Genomic DNA, 25374 nt, shown 5'->3' on the forward strand with positions numbered 1-25374 from the left:
CTTGATTTAAACAAAAAAGTAGAAAAACCTAAAGCTGTTTAGTAAACTTCTTAAATGTCTGGCGGGGGGAGGTTTTTGCCTTTTTCACTGGACACATGCCCAAGTGATGAAGTCAGCAAACAAAAGCAAAGGGTTCACTGCCATGATTCCTGTAGAGCAACATTTAAACAGCATGTGACAAACAAACCCATCATCTAAGAGGCATGCTCTGTGGAAAACGCTAATGCAAAGGAATTCATGCTTAACACAAAGACATGCTCAAAGATCAGTCTGGCAATCTCATAAACCCAGAAGACATTGTCCCTCAGGTTATTTGTAACAATGACTCACTTGGGAAAACATAAAGCATTAAATGAATAAATAGCATGAAGCCAGGGCTCTAGCAATGCCTTTGCAAGAAATTTACAGCTGTCTAGAGTGGTTTCATAAAGTATTTTAAGAAAGATTCACAAAAATGAAATAGAGTGGTGTAACACAACCTTTCAACACACTACAAAATTGTATCACATTCTCGCTAATGTAAAAGTATGGGTTTATTATGCAAAAGAGGACCAAAGAACACTGAAATATTAAAACATCTTTATGAGGGACATTTCATGACTTCAAAAAAAAACTTAAGAAAAAAATAAAACTAAAAAGAAACACAAAAACATAGGATGTCTTCTGGTCTACCGAGAGAGTTATTAATTTTTAAAACCTTTTCTATCTTTAATCACAGTGAGAAAATTAGAGCCCAGCTTTCCTGGAAAAGGAAACAGTCCAACAATGACCTTAGGATTCTAAACTTCCCTACCTTTGGGAAAGTGCCAATATATTCACTTTGTATAAGCTGAAGAACTATTAGTGTTTGGGTACCTCTGGCCTACATTACAGAACTGCAGTCATATAAGCTAAGGCTCTTGAATTTTCCATGAATATTTCCTTTCTTACCTAGAGCTCTGAAATTTGACACATTTTTATATCAATTTGAACTTGAAGTTTTGACAAAAATGAAATTTATTCATTCTCCCTTGTTTCTCTCTGCATTCTATGATATGTAATAAGTGAACTCTTACCTTGTTTCATCCTTGGGCCTGGAGCCATCATCATTGTGTGAAGCACCTTTAACAACATTAAAAGTTAGACAGAAAATGAATTTCAAGAAGTCGTACGTACATTTTACCTAAAGATGCTTTGTAAACAAAACCCTTCATTGTATCTTTCTAGTAACAAAGATTGGGTTCGATCCCTGGGTTGGGAAGATAATCCTGGAGGAGAGCATGGCAACCCATTCCAGTATTCTTGCCAGGAAAATCCCACGGACAGAGGAGCCTGGCAGGCTACGGTCTATGATGTCGTGAAGCATCGGAGATGACTGAAGAGACTGAGCATGCATGTAGTAAAGAACATGCTGGAATGGAGTTAAAGTCCAACATGATATTTAAAAGGAAAATAAGATAAATGTTCACATGACTGAGAAGTTTTATCAAAATTGAGCAAATGATTATTTTTTGTCTGTGTGCAAATGATCGTTTTGTATAAGAGATGGTAATGAGTCAAGGTATATTACTCACGTGCTACTTCTGCCTAAATGTCTTATTTATTTACTTACTTATTTAGCTAGCTAGTTGGCTGCACCAGGTCTTAGTTGCAGTACACAGGAAAGTTGAAGATTTTCGTTGTGGCATACAGGATCTCTAGTTGTGGCATACAAACTCTTAGTTGTGGCTTTGTTGCCCTGTGGTATGTGGGATCTAGTTCCCTGACCAAGGATGGAACCTGGGGCCTCTACTGGGAGTGTGGAGTACTAGCCAATGAACCACCAGAGAAGTCCCCATTTGCTTGATTCTAATTCAAATGTATTTTAGTCATCTTTTGTATTCCAATTACCTCCCTCTAAAAGTGCAGGATAATGAGAAGATTTTGAAAATAGAAAAATCAGTAATATCTTTCTTACGCAAAGGCCCTGAAAATAGCTTCAAGAATAGAAAAGGCACAAATGGGTCTCAAAGTGGCCAAAACAAATGCTACAACAGTCATACTTTCTTCAAGTTTTATTCATGAAATATCCTTAGGATTCAGTAAGGAACTGTGATACAGAGGGAGAATACTATAGGTAGGCACAGACTGCAGCAAAAGTAGTATACAGAGAAGTTTAAAAAACTATGAAATGCAAAAAGAACAAGTTTAACAGCCTAGGTCCACTGAGTTAAAGAACAACAGTCCCTGAATACAGTCCCAACTTTCAAAGAGTGAAATCATCACTATACTACTCCAAAGAAGTAATGGATTACTTCATTAAAAAGATGCTGAGTCACCACTATATTATTACTATATCATACTCAGCAAGGTGGGCAAGTGTCTCAAGATTTTATTTTAAAAAATGGTACAGGTGGATAGATAAAATGTGGTACATCTGTGCAATTTAAAACTATGCAGTAATAAAAAGCAACAGACTACTGAAACATTCTACATCACTGATAAACCTGAAATGACATTATCTATGCTAAGTGAAAGAAGCCTGACACAAAGACTACCTATTGTTATGATTCCATCTATATGAATGTGTCAACTCTGAACCAGTATAACCAATTCAGAAATTTCTTTCTACCCTCATTAACCCCAAAGAACCAATATGGAAGATATAACCAGGACTATCTTGAAGGTTCTGCTATTAAAAAAAGGTCATGAATTAGAAAGGAAGTAGGAAGTCTTCCAAAGTAGAAACAGAAGTATAACAGCACCTGATCACTGCAAAATGCTCCATAATACAGTTTCTAGGTAAACAGAGAGCTCTGTCAGACTAACCAAGGAGACCATTAACCTGTGCTTTGTCTTGACAATCTGTGTTCCAGGTGAAAATACACTTATTGGCAAATAAGGGATGGAAATATCTAAAGGAAATCCACTGAGAGGTGGTTTTATTAAGCATGCTACATCTCATATTTATTCCCTTTAACACTAGTAAACCATAAACTGTAAAATACATCAACATAAAACAAATCACAAAAATGGTTTTGTCATTATTTTAACTCAAAGACAGCTCAGTAAATGTAGCCTACAAAAATGGAAGAGGAATGGCTAACGATTCCAGCTTGTACTGGCCTGTCTGGTACAGTACTAAGGATTTTCAGTCAAATTTAAACTAAATCAGACACTGCTACAGACAGTAAACTATGTCTGCCACCGGCACTGGAGAAGGTGTAGCATCAAATGTGCCATATTAACTGCCACTGTTGGCCTACAGAATGGCTACTTTATAAATCAATTTATCACTCTCAGAGACAACAATGATTTGGCTTATATTTGGCTAGCTTTTCAACTCTTAGTTCCTAATAGAAACAATGTACTGAAAGTTTAAAATGAAAAATGTCTCTTTATAAAATGGAAATAAAATCATTTCTTTATGTGGAAAAGAATGGCAATAATTACAACATACTTTACAGTCACTAGTTTAAGAAGAAAAGACCCTATATATTTCCCTGGTGGTCCAGTGGCTAAGACTCTGTGCTCCCAATGCAGGGGGCCTGGGTTCAATCGCTAGTTAGGGGAACTAGATCCCATATGCTACAACTAAAGATCCTGCATGCCACAATGAAGATGGAAGATCCTGTGTGCTACAGCTGGTACTCAGCACAGCCAAATAAATAAAAATGAATTTTTTTTTTAAGTGATTACTTACTTTCTGAACATGCAGTTTCACCATTGGCAACAACTTCAGACTCTAGTTGCAGCCCATCAAGACAGACTGACAAATCTCCTATTGTCTCTGCTGGTTCTTTGTCACCTACAAGCTGTAAAGTCACAACTACTTCCTCAACTGGAAGAGAATAAAATTACAGAAAATGGTCACTTTTTTTTTAAGTCATAACTGTTAAAAACATAACTGTCAGAAAATTTATATTTATATGTAGACATATTGTTTTAATACACTTCACCCAAGGTTTCAGGCCTTTTCATGCCAAAAACATTTTTAAAAATAGAACAAAATTTCCTAGTGCTTAATATCCACAATGTAAGATACTAGATGGGGCTTCTCAGGTGGCTCAGTGAGTGGTAAAGAATCCGCCTGCCAATGCAGTAGATGTCTGATCCCTGCATTGAGAAGATCCCCTGGAAAAGGAAATGGCAACTCACTCCAGTATTCCTTCCTGGGAAATCCCATGGAGACAGGAGCCAAGCAGGCTATAGTCCATGGAATCACAAGAGAGTTGGACACAAGAGCTTAGTAACGAAACAACAAACAAAAACACTAAATAGCTCAATCATCTCACTTATTATATTCATTCTCTTCTTCAAAATTAGCCATCAGGACAACTAAGACTACTCAGCAAGGTATGTCTGAATTATATGGAGTGAAAACATAATTTAAGAATGAATTTTTTCTTATAAATCCTAAATGAAGAAATAAAATTCTTAGAAGTATGCTTTAGATACTCAAGGGATTAAAAGTCTGTTTTAAAATCATGATATATTAATTAAAATAAGTATGTTGCAAGTTTTTATGTATCTATAGAAAACAAAGATCATGGCATCTGGTCCCATCACTTCATGGGAAATAGATGGGGAAACAGTGGAAACAGTGTCAGACTTTTATTTTTGGGGGCTCCAAAATCACTGCAGATGGTGATTGTACCCATGAAATTAAAAGATCTTACTCCTTGGAAGGAAAGTTATGACCAACCTAGATAGCATATTCAAAAGCAGAGACATTACTTTGCCAACAAAGGTCTGTCTAGTCAAGGCTATGGTTTTTCCAGCGGTCACGTATGGATGTGAGAGTTGGACTGTGAAGAGGGCTGAGTGCCGAAGAATTGATGCTTTTGAACTGTGGTGTTGGAGAAGACTCTTGAGAGTCCCTTGGACTGCAAGGAGATCCAACCAGTCCATTCTGAAGGAGATCAGCCCTGGGATTTCTTTGGAGGGAATGATGCTAAAGCTGAAAACTCCAGTACTTTGGCCACCTCATGCAAAGAGTTGACTCATTGGAAAAGACTCTGATGCTGGGAGGGATTAGGGGCAGGAGGAGAAGGGGACGACAGAGGATGAGATGGCTGGATGGCATCACTGACTCGATGGACGTGAGTCTGAGTGAACTCTGGGAGTTGGTGATGGACACGGAAGCCTGGTGTGCTGAGATTCCTGGGGTCGCAAAGAGTCGGACATGACTGAGCGACTGAACTGAACTGATCTATCAAAAGAGAGGTATACACATATAAATAAAACCATCTAAAATAAAATCATCTCTGCTCTATTTCTTTTCCATAATTGAGTACAGCCTTCAATAAATATCTATCTACTAAATTTATTATTTAAATAAATTTAAATAATATTTATTTAAAATACTGGATCCAAAATGAATGGCCAAACCAGATATTAAGAATGCATTAAAGAGTTCAAGCTTTATCTCTGTAGTAATGTTACAACCATGTAAACTTAAAAACAAATAGTGAACAGTCATTTTCTCCACATTTAGCACATGAATTTCTTGCAAAATAACAAAAGCTGAGCTTATTCTTATTTTCACATACATACGTTTCATATTGTTTGACTTTAATGTTTCATAGATATCCAATCCAGCAGTTCCCAACAAAACATCAGATTTCAGTGTCTGGTGACTCCACACACGAAAATGTAATTTACTCACAGGGGTGACAATACTACAAATGAAAAAAAAAAAAGGTGAAAAAAGTATTTCCTTTAATATCACAATGGAATTCTAAATAAATTACAATTAAAATATCACCACGTATCTTACAGTTTACAACCAATATTGCCTGTATTCTATAATCTTATGAAAAACATATCTGAATGCTACAGGTTTGCATGGTCATCTTCATGCACTGGTGACCTATAGGAACGATTACACGTATGTATTATCAACAAAAGTAAAAGTGCTCATCATGCTACAAACTGTTGAAAAATAATTTTATTTTAGTAGTACAAAAAGCTGAAGCTGAAGCTCCAATACTTTGGCCACCTGGTGCAAAGAACTGACTCATTAGAAAAGACCCTGATGCTGGGAAAGATTGAAGGCAGGAGGAGAAGGGGACGACAGAGGATGAGATGGTTGGATGGCATCACCAATGCGATGGACGTGAGTTTGAGCAAGCTCTGGGAGTTGGTGATAGACAGGGAGGCCTGGCATGCTATTCACAGGGTCACAAAGAGACACGACTGAGAGACTGAAACGAACTGAGTACAAAAAAGTGATTTATACAAAAAATTAAATTCTTATTTTATGTCAGGTAGTGTGCTGAGCTTAGGATTATTTCATTTAATCTTCACAGTAACCCTGAGGTGAGAATATCACTTCATCTTCACATACAGAAGCTGATATTCAGAGAATAAGCAAATTGCCAACTATCACACAGCCAGTTGGTGATGGACTGTAATCTGAACAAAAATCTATCATTAAAATTTGTATTAAGAATGTTCTCAGTAAGCTACTTAAGGATTTCAGGATTATATTATCCCATGTTTCACACTGCTAGAGGCAAAGTGTCCAGGACAACTGTCAAATAAGGCCAGACCTTGCTAAATGCCAATACAGAATAGAAATTTGAATTTGCAATAAGCTGTATAAACACTATTTCAATTAGAAAAACAGAACACTATATAACCTATGATAGTCCTATGGTTCAAGGCTGTAAGATTTTCCTGACCAGGGACAGAACTCATGCCCCCCGCAGTGGAAGTGCAGAGTCCTAACCACTAGACCACCAAGGAATTCCCAGTGGCTGCTGCTGCTGCTGCTAAGTCGCTTCAGTCGTGTCCGACTCTGTGCGACCCCATAGACGGCAGCCCACCAGGCTCCCGCATCCCTGGGATTCTCCAGGCAAGAACCCTGGAGTGGGTTGCCATTTCCTTCTCCAATGCAGGAAAGTGAAAAGTGAAAGGGAAGTCACTCAGTCATGTCCGACTCTTCGCGACCCCATGGACTGCACCCCACCAGGCCCCTCCGTCCATGGGATTTTCCAGGCAAGAGTGCTGGAGTGGGGTGCCACTGCCTTCTCCCAGTGGCAGATACTGTAACCAAACTAAGAAACTTTCACCTAATCATTGCCCCTCTTTGGTACAATGTATTCATTCTCTTTCAAAACTTTCAAAAATTGCAGGTTACTTTCAGGAGAACATATATTAAATATTAAGAGAACATTTCTCTGTTAGTCATCTGAGTAATTATAATGGGGATGGAATAAAAGTTAATAAATTTAATTTTATTAAATTTGAAAGATAAACTCTGCCATCAAAGATGGCAGATTATTTCAGTTCAATTCTTGAGACAAGTACGGAAAGCATGATACCTAACAATGGAAGCTGTGTTAAAATTGCAGGCCAATCTCCTGCAACTTAAAAATTCAGAAGTAAGTGTTTCCCTCCAAATATGGCTGAAGAGCACTACCATATAGGGCTACAAGGAGAGCTTTTTTTCTTAACTTTTAAACCACTAAGTTCATGTTGCTATCAGCTCAAGAGCCTGAAAGCATATTTATAGTAAGCACAGTTAGCAGTTGGTAGAAAATAGATGAGTATTCAGCCTATTATTCTGAACATCTCCAGTCGTTATTGGAGCCTGTGGCCTTTTGAAGGTTTGTTTTTAAAAAAATGTTACTCACACACAGTTTTCATCTAGATCAAATCTCTAATGTGGCACTAATTAAAAATGAAGTCTAAGAAACATTAATGTTGAAATAAATACAGATGAGAAACATTAGAATGATACTTCTGAAAATAGGTGTCAAGATGATCTTTGGAAAATTCTTAAGTTTCATTTATTTGTTCAAAATCATTGTTAAATACAAGATGCCCTAGAACTTCAAAAATCCATGTTAAAGATTAATGTAGGTATATCCAATTTGTTTTGTCATTTATTAGAAATATTGTTCACAGAGGCATGCATCATGTGAAGAGAAGAGCTTATCACTTCAGGTGTCTCATCTCACCATTTAAAAATAAAACATTTTTAGTAACAGGTTTGTTTTTCTAAGAGAAAAAAATGAACAATTTCAAATGTTAGGGAATGAAAGCAATTTGTCTACATTTGATAAAATAACAACTGGTTATATTTTGAACTATGCTTTAATATATAACATACTGTATTATTTTAAAAATATATTGTATTATTTTAAAATCTATTTGTTGATAAATCATACATTTTCTTCCATTTTAGTAGAAAAAGTTTAAAAATTAACCTATAATTCCCTTCAACCTATTATGCTTTTCTTACCAACATTTAGGGCTTTGTCAATTAGTGCTGAAATTGAGCTATGTCCCACGTCTATGAATTTAAATGACAGATAAAAACACCAACACACAGATATATGCACAGGAATGTATACTGCACTGTCTAACAGCATGTTAGAAATCAACTGTATAGGGAACTAGTAAAATTAATCACAGTCCATCCACATTAAACAGTATTATATAGTTATATTAGGGATGTTAGACCTGTACATACTCAAAAAAAAAGGATGTAAAATATCATGTAGGAAACGAGTTGCCAGTCCAGGTTCGATGCACGATGCTGGATGCTTGGGGCTGGTGCACTGGACAGCCCAGAGGGTTGGTATGGGGAGGGAGGAGGGAGGAGGGTTCAGGATGGGGAACACATGTATACCTGTGGCGGATTCATTTTGATTTTTGGCAAAACTAATACAATTATGTAAAGATTAAAAATAAAATAAAATTAGAAAAAAAAAATGTATGTTTAACATAAAAATAGGGTGATAGAACAAAATGTATAATTTTTCTAAAGAAAAAAAAAAGTGGGTAGGTTTTGTGTGGGCACTGTAATTAAAAAAAACACAAAATTAAATTTTGTTTAAAACTAAAATTTAAAATAAAAATTAAATAATAAAAAATGAAGTGAGTTCCTGATATCCCTCTATTTCCAACCTAAATTAAGGAAAGAGCTGCTAATATTTCTGGGCCCATAACCCTGGGATCCAGAGAAGGCAATGGCAACCCACTCCAGTACTCTTGCCTGGAAAATCCCATGGGCAGAGGAGCCTGGTAGGCTACGGTCCATGGGGTCACTAAGAGTCGGACACGACTGAGCGATTTCACTTTCATGCACTGGAGAAGGAAATGGCAACCCACTCCAGTGTTCTTGCCTGGAGAATCCCAGGGACGGGGGAGCCTGGTGGGCTGCCATCTATGGAGTAGCACAAAGTCGGACACAACTGAAGCAACTTAGCAGCAGCAGCAAACCTGGGATCTCTCAGCTACTATTTAGTGGCAACAGAGATACCATCAACAACTAAACAAGAATGCAATGAAAAGGAGAAACTGGGAAAAAAAATAATTAAAGAGAAACAAGACTAAAAGAACAAGGAGGGTAAAATTAAGAGGAAGGAGGAACAAAAAAAAAGTGAAAAACTTTCTAAAAGCTGCATTTCTGCTGACCTATTAAACAAAATATACCACAGAAAATACTTTCAAACCTACACTGTAAGAGGCTGCTTCCATTTGGGACTGTTCGTATTGTTGCATTTTTCTGTCTTCTTTGACTGTCCATCTACTGTGACTTCCACATAAGGACTTGGCCCAAACCAATTCTTTTTATTTTCTTTAAGTTTTGCTGAAATGACTAAATAAAAGAGAAAATATTTCAGTATTCAAGATGTTAGTCCATCCTTCAAATCAATTTAATTTCACAAAGATTAAACAGAGCATTATTTTTACTCAAGAGAAACAAAGCCATTTGCTCTAAAATATTCACAAATTTTATTCACAGATGACCTGTGTATTTCTTACCATCTTATTAAAAAATATAGGACTTCTCACCCATCCACCCAAATTCCCATCAGTAGTATCACTAGTCTCAGAGATCTTGAGGTCAATAAAAAGTACATTGACAAACTTGGTAAACAAATATGTGAATGCCTACCATCTATCAGATATTACTGCTCTAAACCCTGGACAGAACAGTTTATAATTAGAGATAAGTCCTTGTGATGAAAAACAGCCTAAGGTGGCAGAATATGAGTTGGTAGTAAAGAAGTTTTCTAAGGATATGGTACTTTCAAGCAACCATCTAAGGGACAAGGAGCTATCTATCCATGTCAAGATCAAAGGTAGGAAGAAGGGAACATTAAGAAAACAGTACAAAAGCTTTGATCTAAGAAAAGTAGAGCAAACAGAGAAAAATGGTAAATAAAGTGAGATCACATTTGGCTTTGCAAGCCAAGATAAGGAATTTGGATTTTATTCTAAGCATGCTAGAAAGCCACTGAAGGAAGAGTTACAAACTAAGATTATGTCTAGCATCTCATATATCTCTCATTACCTTAGCAAGAGCTTCTTACATCCTGAGCCTAAGTTAGTCACCACTGCCATAAAACATAAAACAGCCTTGTCCCAGCCTTGTGTGGAAGGAAGGCACCAAGAGTAGATTCGAATCTAGAACACCCCACAGCTTCCACAGGAGACAACTCACTGGTCCCCTATAAATGAGATGACCACAGCCAAAGAATTATTTTACTACCTGGATATCTACTCTAACAGCAAAGTTCAGAGATGCCAGTGCCTATCAAGACTAACAGGCCCTTGCGAGTTGCTAGGAAAGTTTATACAGGAGCTACGCAAGAAGTGCAGTATACAGTCCAACACATAGACAATCTGGGCACTCTAGCAGGCACAGTCCCAAGTGGTGGCCCTGAATCCCCCAACTTCACTTTGATCTAATATTTTACTTCTGTCCTTTTACACTTAAGAGACTGCTACAGCCATCTAAGAAACAGTAGGTTAGACTAGGGTGGTGAACATGGATATGGGGAGGAATAAATATTTTCTAATGAGAATCAACAGGATTAGGTTACATTAGTGAGCTACGGAAAAGAAGCAAGGATATCTCCTGTGTTTCTGGCATGAGTAACTGGATAGAAGGTGGTATCATTGAATAAGATGGAAAAGATCTAGGAAAGAACAAGTTTGAGGAGGGTGGCATGGGCAGGAAATCAAGTGTATTATAACGGATGTATAAATTTGAGATGCTCATGAGACATCAAAGTGGAAACACTAAGCAAAATGTCTTTTTCAGAACAGAAAATGCTTAAGTGGGGATCAGACCTATCTCTGACTAATATGTACTATAAAGCCCTACTACTTAATACAAAACCTAATTTAATCACAGGATTGCCCCAGAAAAATCCCTATTTTTAATACATTTGTGGTCTGAGAAAAGGTGAAACAGTCCATACAGTCATGCATAAGTTCATTTTGTTTCAGGGGCTCTTGTGATCCTCTAAAACTGATTAAGCCTAGAACAAAGAGCAATGCAGCTATCCTGAGTGGCTTTTTAGGATTCAAACTTTGGAAAGCTATTTACCACATAATCCCACTCAACCCCACGAGAGCCATTTTAGGAAACTTTAAATGGGAAAATAAAAAGAGTAAGGGAAACTAACACCAACTGTTAGTGTTTTACTGTGTCTGGCACCTAAATATTATGATTTTGACTCTCACAACTGTTCTGCAAGACAGGTATTATCATCTTAATTTTTACACATAAAAAAAGAACAAGATCAACAGAATTTAAAAGTTTATCCAACAGTCACAGCAAAGCTTGGACAGGAGAAATTATGTTAAGTGTTCAAATCTCAAAGTTTAGATTGCACAAAACTTTCATTACAGTCCTAACATTGTAAAATAGATCAATGTACTACTTCCTAAAATTTAAATTCCCAAGGTAAATTAAAAGATTATGAATTATAAACTAGAAGAAAATTAATCAGAAAAATGTCAGTATCATCCGTCACCTGGGCTACACCTAAAGGCCTCTAACAACTGTCTATTTTTACTCTCACTTCTCCAGCCCAATTCCTCATAGCTACTAGAATTGTGAACAGATGTGACCGTGTCAATACTTTTCAATGATTCCCTAACGCCTGAAAAATGAAGTTTAAATTCTTCTGGGGCATTTTATGTTGCTTACTATGTACTTTTACAGCCTCTTCCTATACAAAATCCCACACAGGCCCCTAGTGTTCTAACCACTCTTACCTGTTTGCTGTCCCTCATAAGGACCATGTACTTTGACTGCTCATATGTGCTACTTCCCTCCACTCATAATGATCCTTTTTCCTTTTCATCCAACACAATTCTACTTCCTGAGTTGTCTTTAATCTCTTCTCTTTGAAGGGTTCTTTAAATCTAACAAGTCAAAATTGTTCTATGCTTGCACAGCATTTTCTTATCTATATATGGCTCCTGTTGCTTTTCATTCAGTCTTAGTTCTTAGTAGGTTTATTAGTTTTTACTTATTTAACTCAACCTGCAATCCCCTTCATGGCAAGGTATAGCAAGTGTGTATATTTAATAACTTCCTCTTCAATATGAAATAAAAGTTTTGACAATTTAAATATAAAGACAGTAAAAATAAATGAATAAATGTAAAGAAAGTAAAAGTGAATCCTTGGCTTATTCAACTTATTTTGGGAATCAGAAGGCTGTAAGGAACAAGGTAAAACAAATAAGGGTGGGGAGATCACCACACTTAAGTTAAGGGTGCTAAGTTATGATTAGCAACATGATGAACTGATAGGAGATAAAACCAGTTATGCAAGGATTACCCTCTGTGGTCAGAAGTCATGAGAGGCCAAAAGAGGCCTCTGTAGCAGAACCATGGCTTGTCTGGGCAGAACTGGATATAAACTCTTGACTTTAAATTTAAAGTATGAAGGACCCTCCTGGTCTCTAAGCATTGGGAGCTAAATATATGGTGTTCTAGTAAATCTGGAAAAATACAGTAAGGTTTAATTTCAGTTTGTAAGAACTGAAATAAGATGGTTTCTCTTCCTCAAATGATGAGCTCTGAGTCAGGACTGAGACTAAGAAATTTCTAGGAAATACCAAAGTACTTGTTCTGCCCATGTAAGTATAATACTAGCATACAGTAAGCATCAAAACACAGATAAGCTTAGTATAATAGCTGAAGTTAGGTGCAGAACATAATTAAACAGGAAATGGCTAAAGACAGGGAAGGATGTAAGAAAACAGACTTATGTCCAAGGTAAAGGAACAGGCCACAGAATTAGAGATAAAGACTAAAGAATGATCCAGGAAATCAACTTATTCTGGGAATCAGAAGGCTATAAGGAACAAGGTTAAAACAAACAAGGGTGCTGAGATCAAGTTATGATTAGCAATATGATGAACTCTCAAAAACATTTAAGAGTAAGTAGGCATTTCTGATTTCCTGCTATAATTTTTGTAACTATCTGATAAGTTACAAAAGGATCTGCCCAACACAAGAATCAATACAGGTACATTCAATACTCAACAAAAGTGTTAAGAAATCACTTCAATGCCAAGAGAAGTTCCCAAGGGGATGCTTCATATAGTACCTTGATCAATGAAAGCATAGCACAAAAGACCACCTTTCTACTCCAGTTCAAATTGGAACAGCAAAATGGCTATTCATGTTATTTCTATAAATTAAGAGTCAAATCATAGAAAGTGTGACTAATGAACTGGCATGATTTTAAAGTTTAAGGTGTAAATGTGTAAATATAAGACATCAGGAAATAATTATCAATTAAGTTTAGTGAACATTCATCACCTCATATAGATACAAAATTAAAGAACTAGAAAAGGAATTTTTTTCCTTGTGAGAACTCAATCACTTGTGATGAGGTATACTTTATTTTATGTAAATTCTGAAAAAGAAAAGCAAGGCTGCCTTTCCCTTGATGTTCCTATAAAGAATTATGTGAAATTAAAACACATCAAGTTCTCTAAACAATCTATTTATCAACACAGTATCAATTTATGAATTAATTTTTTAAAACTCTTGCTACAACTTATATAAGTTTTTATTAAAACTTATTATAAGGTATCATTTATCTGAAATAAATTTTCTACTTGCCATCATCTGGTAAGGAAAAGCAATTAGCAAATGTATATACCGTAAACAAACTATGTACATGCACATGTAATGTATGTATGACAGAAAGAGTTAAAGAAATAAATTTGAGCAGGACCACAGAGTAACATTTTAACTTTTGACACTAAATTTCCCCATCAGTCTTTTACAGTAACTTTCTAAAACACCAATCCAGTTTACTGCTCTTTGTTAAAAACTCTGCTTACTTCCCAGGTCCCTTAGCAATGACTTTTTTTTTCTTTTGGCAGCTTTGACTCATGTGAAGGAGATGGCCCATTCCTGTGAATTCTCACAGGTCCCTACTCTGCAGCAGTGGCTTTTAGGGATGTCGAGGGAAGCCTCGGCATTTCCCTCCTTCAGGCCATTTGCTCTGTCATGTTCATTGCTGAAAGATCCTTTTATACCTTTCTACTTTTTAAATAGTAGCAATGCTTCAAGCACCACTTTCTTCCACAGCAACTCTAGTCAAATACTACCCCTTTTTCCTGACCAAAGTCATTATCTCTTGCCATTACCATATACCAGGGCATATATTTTATACTTGCATATTTATGCCTTTCTTGAATTTTAGAAGTGTTGAGGCAGCTTACCAAAATAAAATAAAAAAACAAAAAATTCAAATACTGTAGCTAATCCATTAATACAGAGTAAAAAATACAACGTCAATTAAAGTGACTTGTGGGAAAAAACACTTTGTTCTGAGGTTTCTAGCACCAAAAGCAAAGTAAACAGTGAATTACAAAGGACACTTGATTGTAGTCAATTTGGCACTCTACTGTTTATTATCTGTTGTTCTCCATATCTGCCATATCTAATGATGTCTTTGCTAAATATATAACTTTTATCCATAATTCACGATGGCTGTTTTTGTTAAAAATGCTTTTGCCCTATACTTGTACATTCTCAGAATTTTTAGACTCAAGATTAAAAGCTTATAAATGGCTAAGAATTATGTCTTCTTGAGGTGCATTTAGGCATTAAGTGTTTTTCTTCCCGTGACGGTCACAATAGCAAAGATAGTTAGCTTATGCAAAGAAAAGTCGAAAGGAATATAACTTAAATCTCGTTGCTCAGATGATAAAGAATCTGCCTACAATGCAGGAGACCCAGCCAGGCTCGATCCCTGGGTCAGGAAGATCCCCTGGAGAAGGGAATGACTACTCACTCCAGTATTCTTGCCTGGAGAATTCCATGAACAGAGGAGCCTGGTGGGCTGTAGTCCAAGGGATCGAAAAGAGTAGGACACGACTGAGAAGCTAACACTTTCACTTTTTCTTTCCTCACATTACTATTTTAAATTGCTGACTTTTTAAAAATAAAAAGCATGTATATTGCTTACATAACTTGAAAAGCTGACACTAATAAATTCTTTAAATCAAAAATTTTAACTTAAGCTGTCCCCTAAAAAAAAGTCTTAAGAAGCCTGGCCCAATGTAAAACAGCTACACAGACTAGACTGAAGATGGGGAGAAAGTCAAAGTGTTAGTTGCTCAGTCGTGTCCGATTCTTTGCAATCCCATGGACTATAGCCTTCCAGACTCTTCTGTATATGAAATTTTCCAGGCAAGAATACTAAAGTGGTAGCCATTCCCTTCTCCAAAGGATTTTCCTGACCCAGGGATTGAACCAAGGTCCCCTGCACTGCAGGCAGATTCTTTATCATCTGAGCCACCAGGGATGGGGAAGGGAGAAACAACTAGAATCTGGCTTTGGCAAAGAAATATTAGAATCTTTCATTGAAAATCAGACATCACTAAGAAGAGACTGGAGTCAGTGAAAAGAATTCCCAAGAATAAATTCTAGCATGCTTTCAACTTAAGAAGGTGTTACTTTTATATAACTCAAATACTTTTAGGTTTCTAGAAAGATAATAATACAGTTTATAACTTTATATTCATACTCTAGAGCTGGATGTAAGCCAGGTACAGTATTAACAGAAACTAATATAATCAATAAATGCCATTAAATTAAAAGGAGAAAGACTAAGTTTCCATTGTGTAATAGACACATGCTTGTCTAAAGAAAAATCCAGTGCCTCACTTTGGCTAGTACAAATGGTTTCTATAAAAAGACCCTACAAAGAGATCATATGGAGCCTGACTGTGAAAGGTCTTAGCCCAGTTTTAAAGAAATTCACTAACATAGCCAAGGAGAAGCACTGAAGGTTTTTGAGCAGGTACAAATTAGGTGGCATTTAAGAAACATGAATTTGAAAGTGATCCACTTGGTTAGTATGGTTAGAGGAAAAAAACAGGTATTAGGAAAGTAATAAGAGCAACCAAAAAATTTAAATAGGCATTTCTCAAAAAAAGATATACAAATGTCTAATAATAAGCACATGAAAAAAATGCTCATCATCACTAACCATCAGGGAAATGAATTCAAACTCTTGAGATACTATGTCACATCCATTACAATGTCTCTAACCAAAAAGATAAGCATTCCAAGGATGTTTACAAAACTGTAACCCTCATACATGACTGCTGGGAATACAAATTGGTCTGATGCTTTGAAAATTAATTTGGAATTCCTCACAATGCTAAATGTGGGTATTACATGACCCAGTCACTCTACTCCCAGGAACACACTCAAGAAAACTGAAAACATACAACTTCACAAACAGTTATACACAAATGTTCATAGCATTATTCCTAATAGCCAAAAAGTGGAACCAACCCAAACACCCATCAACTGATAAATGGATAAAGTATTTCCACATATGGAATAGTATTTGGCAATAAAAAGAAATTAAACACTAATGCATGCTACAACAGGGATGAATCTTGAAAACAATATAAATGAAAAAAGTCAAGAGACAAAGGCCACACATTTTGAGTCTATTTCTATGAAACCAAAGTAGGCAAAGCTATAGAGAAAAATAATTAAGCTAGGGCTGAAGGTGGCTGGGGAATATGGGGCAGGGGTTTCTTTCTGGAATGGTGAAAATGTTCTAAAATTGACTGGTGATGGTTGCACAACTCTGAGAATGTATTAACAATCACTGACCTCTAAATGAGTAAACTGTATAGTATGTGAATTAGCTCTCAACAAAGCTAAAAAAATCCAAATCAAAATAAAAAACAATAGCAACTGCCCAAGCATGTTTAACAAACCCAAATTGTATACCATACCCAATAACAACCTGAAATTAAAATGTTATTTTTTATATATCTACACATTATGTTCATTTATTCATTCAGCAAATACTAATTCAACACCTGATATGTAACAGCCACTAAAGGTTTTCTTCTCAGAAGATATTTTATTGATGGTGAAAGTGAAGTTAAAGTCACTCAGTCGTATCCGACTCTTTGCGACCCCATGGACTACACAGTCACAGAAATTCTCCAGGATTCTGGAGTGGGTGGCGGGGTAGGGGTAGGGGGACACAAAGAGAATGAGGGAAGTAATGCAGTAGATCTTTTTAAGACTTACCAGTGATCTGAAGTTGTGATTTCATGGTCAAACTACCCATTGAACCAAGCTGTGATCCACTGTCAGACATATCACCAACAGGAAGGCAAACCTGAACAGGGCAAAGGAAACACTGTGAACGTCAAAAATTCCCACTTGAAAAATATGTAAATGCTAACCAGGCCATTTCCACGTCCCACTGAAGACCACAAAATAACCAGTGGCCTTCACACTGCTAAAATTCTAGTATCCATCCTGCACTAAACTATCAGCAAAATCTGAAATGGTTGAATTTCTTTCTTCTGTGGTTTACTTTCTTCTTTTAGTTCCCAAGACACATTCTCGAGGTTTATGTCCTACCTTACTGATTATTCCATCTTAATCTTCTTTGATGATTCCTTCTGGTCTCTCTACCCTCTTAATACTGGAATGTCCTAGGGCTCAGTTATTGGTTCCCTCTTCTCTCATATCTTCATATTCATTTCCTCAAGGATATCAACCAGTGTTATGGCTTTAAATATCATCTATATACCAACAAGTCCCAACTTTACATTTCTATCCCAGATTTCACTCCTGAATTATAAACAGCAACTTCACTTGGTATCTAAAAGATATTCTAAACTAATACGTCAAAAACGGAACCCCTGATGTCCTCTGTGAACTATCTCAGTTGAAGGCAATTTCATCCTTTCAGATGCTCAAGCTAAAAACTATGGAGTTATTCTTGACTCCTTTGTTCATATGTCCCTTCCCATCTGCTGACAAATTCTAATGTCTCTATTTGCAAAATACACCTAGAATCCAGCCATTTCTCATCACCTCTATCATCAATCTATTCATAGCCACCTGACAGCTATCTTCTTCCTAAATTATGCCCCTCTCCTAGATTAACCTAAAGTGACCCCATGGACCGTACAGTCCATGGAATTCTCCAGGCCAGAATACTGGAGTGGGTAGCCTTTCCCTTCTCCAGATGATCTTCCCAACCCAGGGATCGAACCCACGTCTCCCACATTGCAGGCAGATTCTTTACCAGCTAGAGCCACAAGGGAAACCCAGATTAACCTAAAAGGTCTCCCGTTTTCCATCCTTGTCCAGCCTCAGTACCTATTCTTAACACAACCTGGATGACTTTAAGATGTTAAAAAGTTCTTCAAATTTTCCCATTTTACTCGAGTGAAAGACCCTATATGATACATGCTTCCACTGCTCCCTACCTTCTGATCTTATTTCCCCTCTACTTTCCGCCCCTACTCAGGCACCTACCTATTATTTTTCAAACATGCCAGCACATTCTCGCCTTAAGACCTTTGTTCTACTTGTTTTCTTCACAATATTAACAGTCTGTTCCACCTATCCTGATCATTTTTTTTCTTCTACAGACAATGTGATCTTTTGACATACCACATAATTGACTTGGTTATTATGTTTATTGGTTTTGACTCTCTGGGCTAGAATATAAACTCCATGTGAGCAGGAATCATTTTTTTGGTTCACTGATAAAACCCAGAATCCCAAAACAGTGCCTGACACATTGCAAACACTTAAACATCTGATCTGTGAAAGGAACAAAGATGGCTCCTGAATTATACTAAAATAAACAACCCTAACATATCTTCTTCAGTCCATAGTCTCAGAAGAGTTAATCCTCATGTGGTAAGGCATGCTCTACATAACAGAGATTTTATAACAAAATCAGGACACTTGGGCTTGATTCCTGGCTACAACACTTATTGTATGATACTATATGAGTTATGTAACCTCTCTAGGTCTCAGTTTCCTGTCAGAGAAACGGGGATAACACCATCTCTACCTCACAAGGTTGTTGAAAGACTGAATGATTATGTATGTGGGGGGAAAATGCTACGAATGTTAATTATTCATACTGTCAGAATTTAACTAAATCTGTTTTTAAAATAAAATGTTCTTAGGCTTTTGGGGACTTGATAAAATATCAGGAATATTTTGAGTGGGTCAAAGATTAAAGTAAAATTTACTTAAGCACTCACTATCTGCCAGGTCCTATGTAAGAAATACATAAATACAATAAGGCAAACAAAGTAACCTGAAACTGTAAACATGTCTACAGTATTCATACAAAATTAGGCTTCCATTCCCTGGTGGTCCAGGGGTTAGGACCACTTGCAATGCAAGGGCATGAGTTCGATCCCTGGTCAGGGAACCAGAATCCCATATGCTGAGGAGACAGGGAGGGAGGGACGGACAGATGTAGGGAGGAAGGAAAAAGAATATGTTCAAAGCTAAAATTCTGGCAGCCTTAACTCAAATGACTAGCTCATTCCCTTGGCTTGGTCTGTATATTTTTTCCCTTCACTTTCTATGTCTACTTAAATTGCACCATTTCGGATGTTTTATACAATTTACTAAAAGGGCCATTTATTTTAAATACAGAAGGCATACATCATAAATAAAGCCATTAGTAGTCACCCAGAATATAAAGGCACTGAGGTGTACCATAAAAGTCAACAGAGCACTGCACAGGATATTCTTCTGATGCAAACTACTTGTTACAGAAAGAGTCCTCAAAGACATCATTACCACATATGTATAGTTATTTTCTCCTCAATACTGAAAAGACTCTTCACCACAGAATTATGACATCAAGATAAGGAAATTAAGAGGCAGTGAGAAAAGTCCAACAACTGGATGCTGATTTTATGCATGATAAAGTATTATTCTAGTTGCTGATCTACAGCAACAGTTTATTGCTGGAAAAATACCCTTTTAAATAGTATAGATTATTCTAAATTAACATTATAAAGTTGCAAAGAAAATAAATTCAAAATCATAATAAAATGTATTTTAAAAACACAATTTCATGTAAAGAAGACTAATGAAAGTACAGACTACAAACATTTTTAGAAACAGTGATTCTCTCCAGATAATTAATCATTGTGATAGAACTGTGAGATGCTTTGCAAAAACATGCTGATAATTTTAATAATGTATGTTCTAGTTCACGTTAGTTTCATATAATAAAAATTATTTTAAATCTCTAAGAATAAAAAAACACACCACTTGTATAATAAAGACAAATCATAGAAACCTTAGTATTAATTGGCAACCAGTTAAATAATCACAAATTCATACCACAGAAAACTATGCAACAATTAGAACTTACTAGTAACTGAAGTGTAAAGATTTCAAGAACATTTAAGTTACAGAATATATATAATGTAATCTGTTTTGCAAATAAAAACAAAATGCATATCCCTATAGGTAAATATAAATAAAGGCAGAAAAAGTATCCATCCCAAACTGGTAATAGTGGCTACCCTTCTGTGTACTAAAGAAGGAAGTCATGGGGAACTTGTGGTTTTTTATGTATTATTTGAGTTTAAAAAGAAAATATATACCATACTTGTACAATTTGAAATATACCTCAAGACTAAGTAGATAGAGAATCTACACTTCAAAGCCCATCTTCTCGCCTGAGCGCCAGACTCCTAGGCCTAACCTTTACAATTGTCTGCATTACTAAAATGACTAAGGTGAAACTCTGCCTGGCTCAACAGCAGCACCATTCACCCACGTGCTCAAGCCAAAGCTATGAGCATTAAATCTTTCCCTCATCTAGTTGTAAAGATTCTATCTGCAAAATATACCCTACTATATACCCTATATGCTTACTTTTCTTTTAACTACATTAGCCCAAGCCACAACCAGCCCTTCCCTGTCAACAAACTATTACAAGTCACTAAATAAGGCCCCCTGCCTCTGCATTTGCTCCTTCTCCCTCTCAGCCATTTCCCATCAAAGTTAGTGTACTCTTCTAAACATTAAAATTAGATCTTGTTCTACTCTGCTTAAATATCCAATAATTGCCTATCTCACCTAAAATAGAATCCAAATTCCTCACTCTGGCTTATAGAAGCTCCACTTCATTTCATACATGACCTACTTTCTTGAGTTCTCCTCTCCTTAACATTCTCCTCCTTAGCCACTGTAAATCTGGATTCTATTTCTCAAACACACTAAAGTCATTCTGGACTTATAGGCTTACACTAACTGTTCCCTCTGCTGAGAATGTTTTTTCCACTTATCTTTAAATAACTAACATCTTGCATTCAGCCCTCAAGTTAATACTCAGGTCTTCCCTGACTGACCAGTATAATGTAGCCATACTATTACTTTCTACCACATCACTGAAATTTTCCTGACTTTTTAAATTAATTTTATTAATTTCTACAAAGGTAGGCAACCTTGTCTGCCTTGCTAATCAGTACCTTAAATATTCTACAGTTTTAATTAACTAATGCCCACAATTTATATTAAGGGTCACTCTTTATGAACCTTATACGGTCCTAAGGATATTGAAAAATGCATAACTGCCACGTATTCAATAGTATAGTATCACAGAGAATAATCTCACAACTCTAAAAATCCCGTGCTTCCCCTATTCATTCTTCTTCCCTCAATAAGAACTTCTGGCAACCACTTATCTTTTTACTGTCTCTACAGTTTTGCTTCTCCCAGAATGTTAGATAGTGGAATCACACAATTTAAGAGCCTCAGCCTGGCTTCTTGGTACTACGATTAAAGTTTCCTCCGTATCTTTTCAGAGCTTGACAGTTTTTTTTTAATTTGCTGAATAAACATTTCACATGTGTTTATTCCTCTGTGCATCCATGTGCCTGTTGAAGGGTGTTAGATGCTTCCAGCCTCTGGCAGTTATGAATAAAACTGCTATAAATACTATCGTGCACGTTCTTTGTGTATGTAAGTCTTCTACTCAATTGGGTAAAGAGGACTACAATTACAGGATGATAAGGGTAAACCTATGCTTTAGCTCTGTAAGCAACTGCCAAATCATCTTCCAAAGTGGCTGTACCACTTTGCATTCCAATTAGAACTGAAGGAAAATTTCTACTGCTCCATATCCTCACAAGCATTTGATATTGTCAGAATTTAGTATTTCTGGAATTTAGCCAATCTAATAGGTGTACAACAATGTTTCACTAGTGGCTTAGTTTGTAATTCCCATGTGACATGATGTTGAGCATCTTTTCGTATGTTTGATTATTTACCATCTATGTACACTGTTTCATGAGCTATCTGTTCAGATATTTTACTCATTATTTGTTTTCTTACTGTTGCATTTTAAGAGTTATTTGTGTATCTTAAATATAAGTCCTTTACATGTTTTGCAAACATTTTCTCACAGCCTATGGCTTCTCTTTTCATTTTGTTAACAGTGTAAAGGTGCTGGTTGCTAATTCCCACAAGTCTCAAGTTGAGTGCTGTGGGTGGGTTCCCCACACCAACAACCAATTCTCCAATGCTAACTGGGTGTCCTACAGTTTAATAATAATCAGATAGGAAATAAATATGACATAGTTTTATGTATTAAAAAAAATTTTCACCAAAAAATCCATTAGAAATAAAATACACTAAAGTTGCAGGGTACAAAAAAAAAAAAATCAATATATAAAAGTCTATTCTATACACTAACAACAAATCATCAGAAAGCAATTAAGAAAAACAATCCCATGTACAACTGTAACAAAAAGAATATCTAGGAATAAATTTAACCAGCTAGGTGTAAGACCATCTTTCACTGAAAACTAAAGACATTACTGAAAGAAAATGAACACAACACAAAGAAATGTAAAGGTATGTGGGCTCATGGATTAGAAGAATTTAACATTTTTAAATGTCCATATGACCTAAAGCAATCTACAGAGTCAATGCAATCCCTATCAAAATCCCAATGACATTTTTCACAGAAACAGAAGAACAAAAAAATCCTAAAATTTGTATGGAACCACAAAAGGCCCCAAATAGCCAAACCAATCCTGAGGGGGGGTAGGGGGAAACAAAGCTGAAGTATCATTCACTCTGATTTCATATTATATTAAAAAGTGACAGTAATCAAAACAGCATGGTATTGTCCAAGTAACATACAAATCAATGGAACAGAATTGAGAGTTCAGAAATAAACACACACATAAATGGACAATGAATACACAACTCAAGAGAAAAGAACACACAATGGAGAATAGAGAGTCTCTTCAATAAATGATGTTGGAAAAACTGGTCATGCAATAGAATGAAACTAGACCACCAGCTTATACCATACAAAAAGTCAACTCAAAATAGATTAAGGACTTGAATGTAATACCTGAAATCATAAAACTCTTAGCTGTGAACATCACTAAATATTAGGGAAATGTAAATCAAAACCACAAATGAGATACCATCTCACACCATTAGAGTAAGTATTATCAAAAAGGCAAGAAATAACAAGTGTTAGGATGTTGAGAAAAGGGAATCCTTGTATAGTTTGTGGGAGTGCAAATTACTGTAGCCACTATTGAAAACAGTATGGAGAGTTCTCAAAAATTAAGAATATGATCCAGTTATTCCACTTCTAGGTATTTATCCAAAAAATTCAAAAGCATCTATTTTGAAAAGATGTATGTGTACCCATGTTCAATCCAGCACTACACACAAGACCTAAGATACGTAAACAACCTAAGCTGCCATCCGTGAGTGACTGGATAGAAAAGGTGTAGTGTGTGTTTAAAACAAGGGAATGCTACTCGGCTTAAAAAAAAAATTTTTTTTTTTTAAGAGAGGAAATTTTGCCATTTGCAACAACATGGATAGACCTGGAAGGTATTATGCTAGTGAAATAAGACAGAAAAAGGCAAATACTGTATGATTTCTTTCATATGTGTGTTGGGGGTGTGTGGGGGAGTGAGTACACAAAACCAAACAAAAATAAGCACACAGAGAGAACAGAATAGTCGTTAGCAGAAATTAAGTGTGGGAAGGGCAAAATGGATAAAGGAAGTCAAGTGCATGGTGATGAATGGAAACTAAACCCGTGGTAGTTAGCATGTTGCAGTGTATACAGAAGTCAAAATATAATTTTGTACGCTTGAATCTTAAATGTTATAAACCGATTTTATATCAATCAATCAGTGAGAAGGTTGTCTGTCAAACCACTAATCTAACAGAATAGACTTCAGAGACCATACAAGACAAAGAAAACAGGACTATACAAAAATTAGTCTGAAACAATCAATTAAATGACAACAGCAGGCAGCAACAAGAAACTATGAGATGGGAGAAGAATCTGGTATTTCCAGAGCCACCACATTATAACATTCAAAGTGTTTCATTTTCATACCAACAAACTGAATTCAACAGCACATTAAAAGGATTAATACATCATGACCAAGTAGGATTGATTAATCCCTGGGATGCAAGATGGGGTCAACATACAAAAATAAATAAATCAGTGTGACCAACAAGGACCTACTCTGTAGCACAGGGAACTCTACTCAATATTCTGTGATAACCCATATAAGAATCTAAAAAAGGATGAAAATATATATAACTGAATCATTTGCTGTATACCTGAAACTAACAACACTGTAAATCATCTATACTCCAATAAAATTAAAATATTTTTTAAAAAATAAAGAAAATCAATGTGTTATACCACATTACAATAAAGGATAAAAACCACATGCACATCACAACTAATGCAGAAGAGCATTTGACAAAATTCAGTACTGTTTCATTAAAAAGCTGTCAGATTAGGAACAGAATTACCTCAACAAAATAAAATATGTTTTACATATGAAAAAGCCCACAACTAACATCACACTCAACAGTGAAAATCTGAAATCTTTTCTTCTAATACTAGGACAAGATAGGATGCGCACTCTCAGCATTTCTAGTCAACATAGTACTAGAAGTCCTAGCCAAAGCAATTAAGGCATTAAAAAAAAAAGAAAAGAAAAATTGGAAAGAAACAAGGAAAATTATCTGTCCCCAGATGACATGATTTTATTAAAAAAAGAAAGAAAAAACTATAAAAGTTCCAAACAGGAGATTCCCTGGTGGTCCATGCTTCCAATGCAGAGGGCACAGGTTCAATCCCTAGTTGGGGAACTAAGATCCCACATGCTGCATGGTCCAGCCAATAATAACCAAAAAAAAGAGAGATTAGAAGTGTTAGCAAGGATGTGGAGAAAGTGGACCCCTTGTACACAGTTGGTGAATCTCTTATACTGAATACAGAGGCAAAAATCATCAACAAAACACAAACAAATTGAATT

General features: G+C 36.0%; 1 protein-coding gene across 13 annotated transcripts in view; it reads right to left on the minus strand.

Moving 5' to 3' along the window:
* ITCH (itchy E3 ubiquitin protein ligase) overlaps positions 1 to 25374 on the minus strand; it is a 97072-nt gene that overhangs the window by 50598 nt on the left and 21100 nt on the right. For 10 of the 13 annotated variants that reach the window (XR_015139110.1, XM_086332264.1, XM_086332268.1 and 7 more), the window contains 5 exons: positions 17303 to 17393; positions 9430 to 9571; positions 5515 to 5639; positions 3662 to 3799; positions 1056 to 1101 (listed from right to left, as the gene is read on the minus strand). Coding sequence is in view for 11 of the 13 variants with exons in the window: in XM_086332264.1 (XP_086188390.1) it covers positions 1056 to 1101; positions 3662 to 3799; positions 5515 to 5639; positions 9430 to 9571; positions 17303 to 17372 (521 nt within the window). In the remaining 2 variants the exon portion in view is untranslated. The remainder of the gene's footprint in view (positions 1 to 1055; positions 1102 to 3661; positions 3800 to 5514; positions 5640 to 9429; positions 9572 to 17302; positions 17394 to 25374) is intronic. The other 3 variants (XR_015139111.1, XM_086332274.1, XM_086332275.1) reach the window with 1 other exon arrangement.

This window comes from Bos grunniens, chromosome 13, assembly GCF_055505025.1.
Source record: "Bos grunniens cultivar Pamir isolate PY7600 chromosome 13, Bosgru_T2T1.0, whole genome shotgun sequence".
NCBI lineage: Eukaryota > Metazoa > Chordata > Mammalia > Artiodactyla > Bovidae > Bos > Bos grunniens.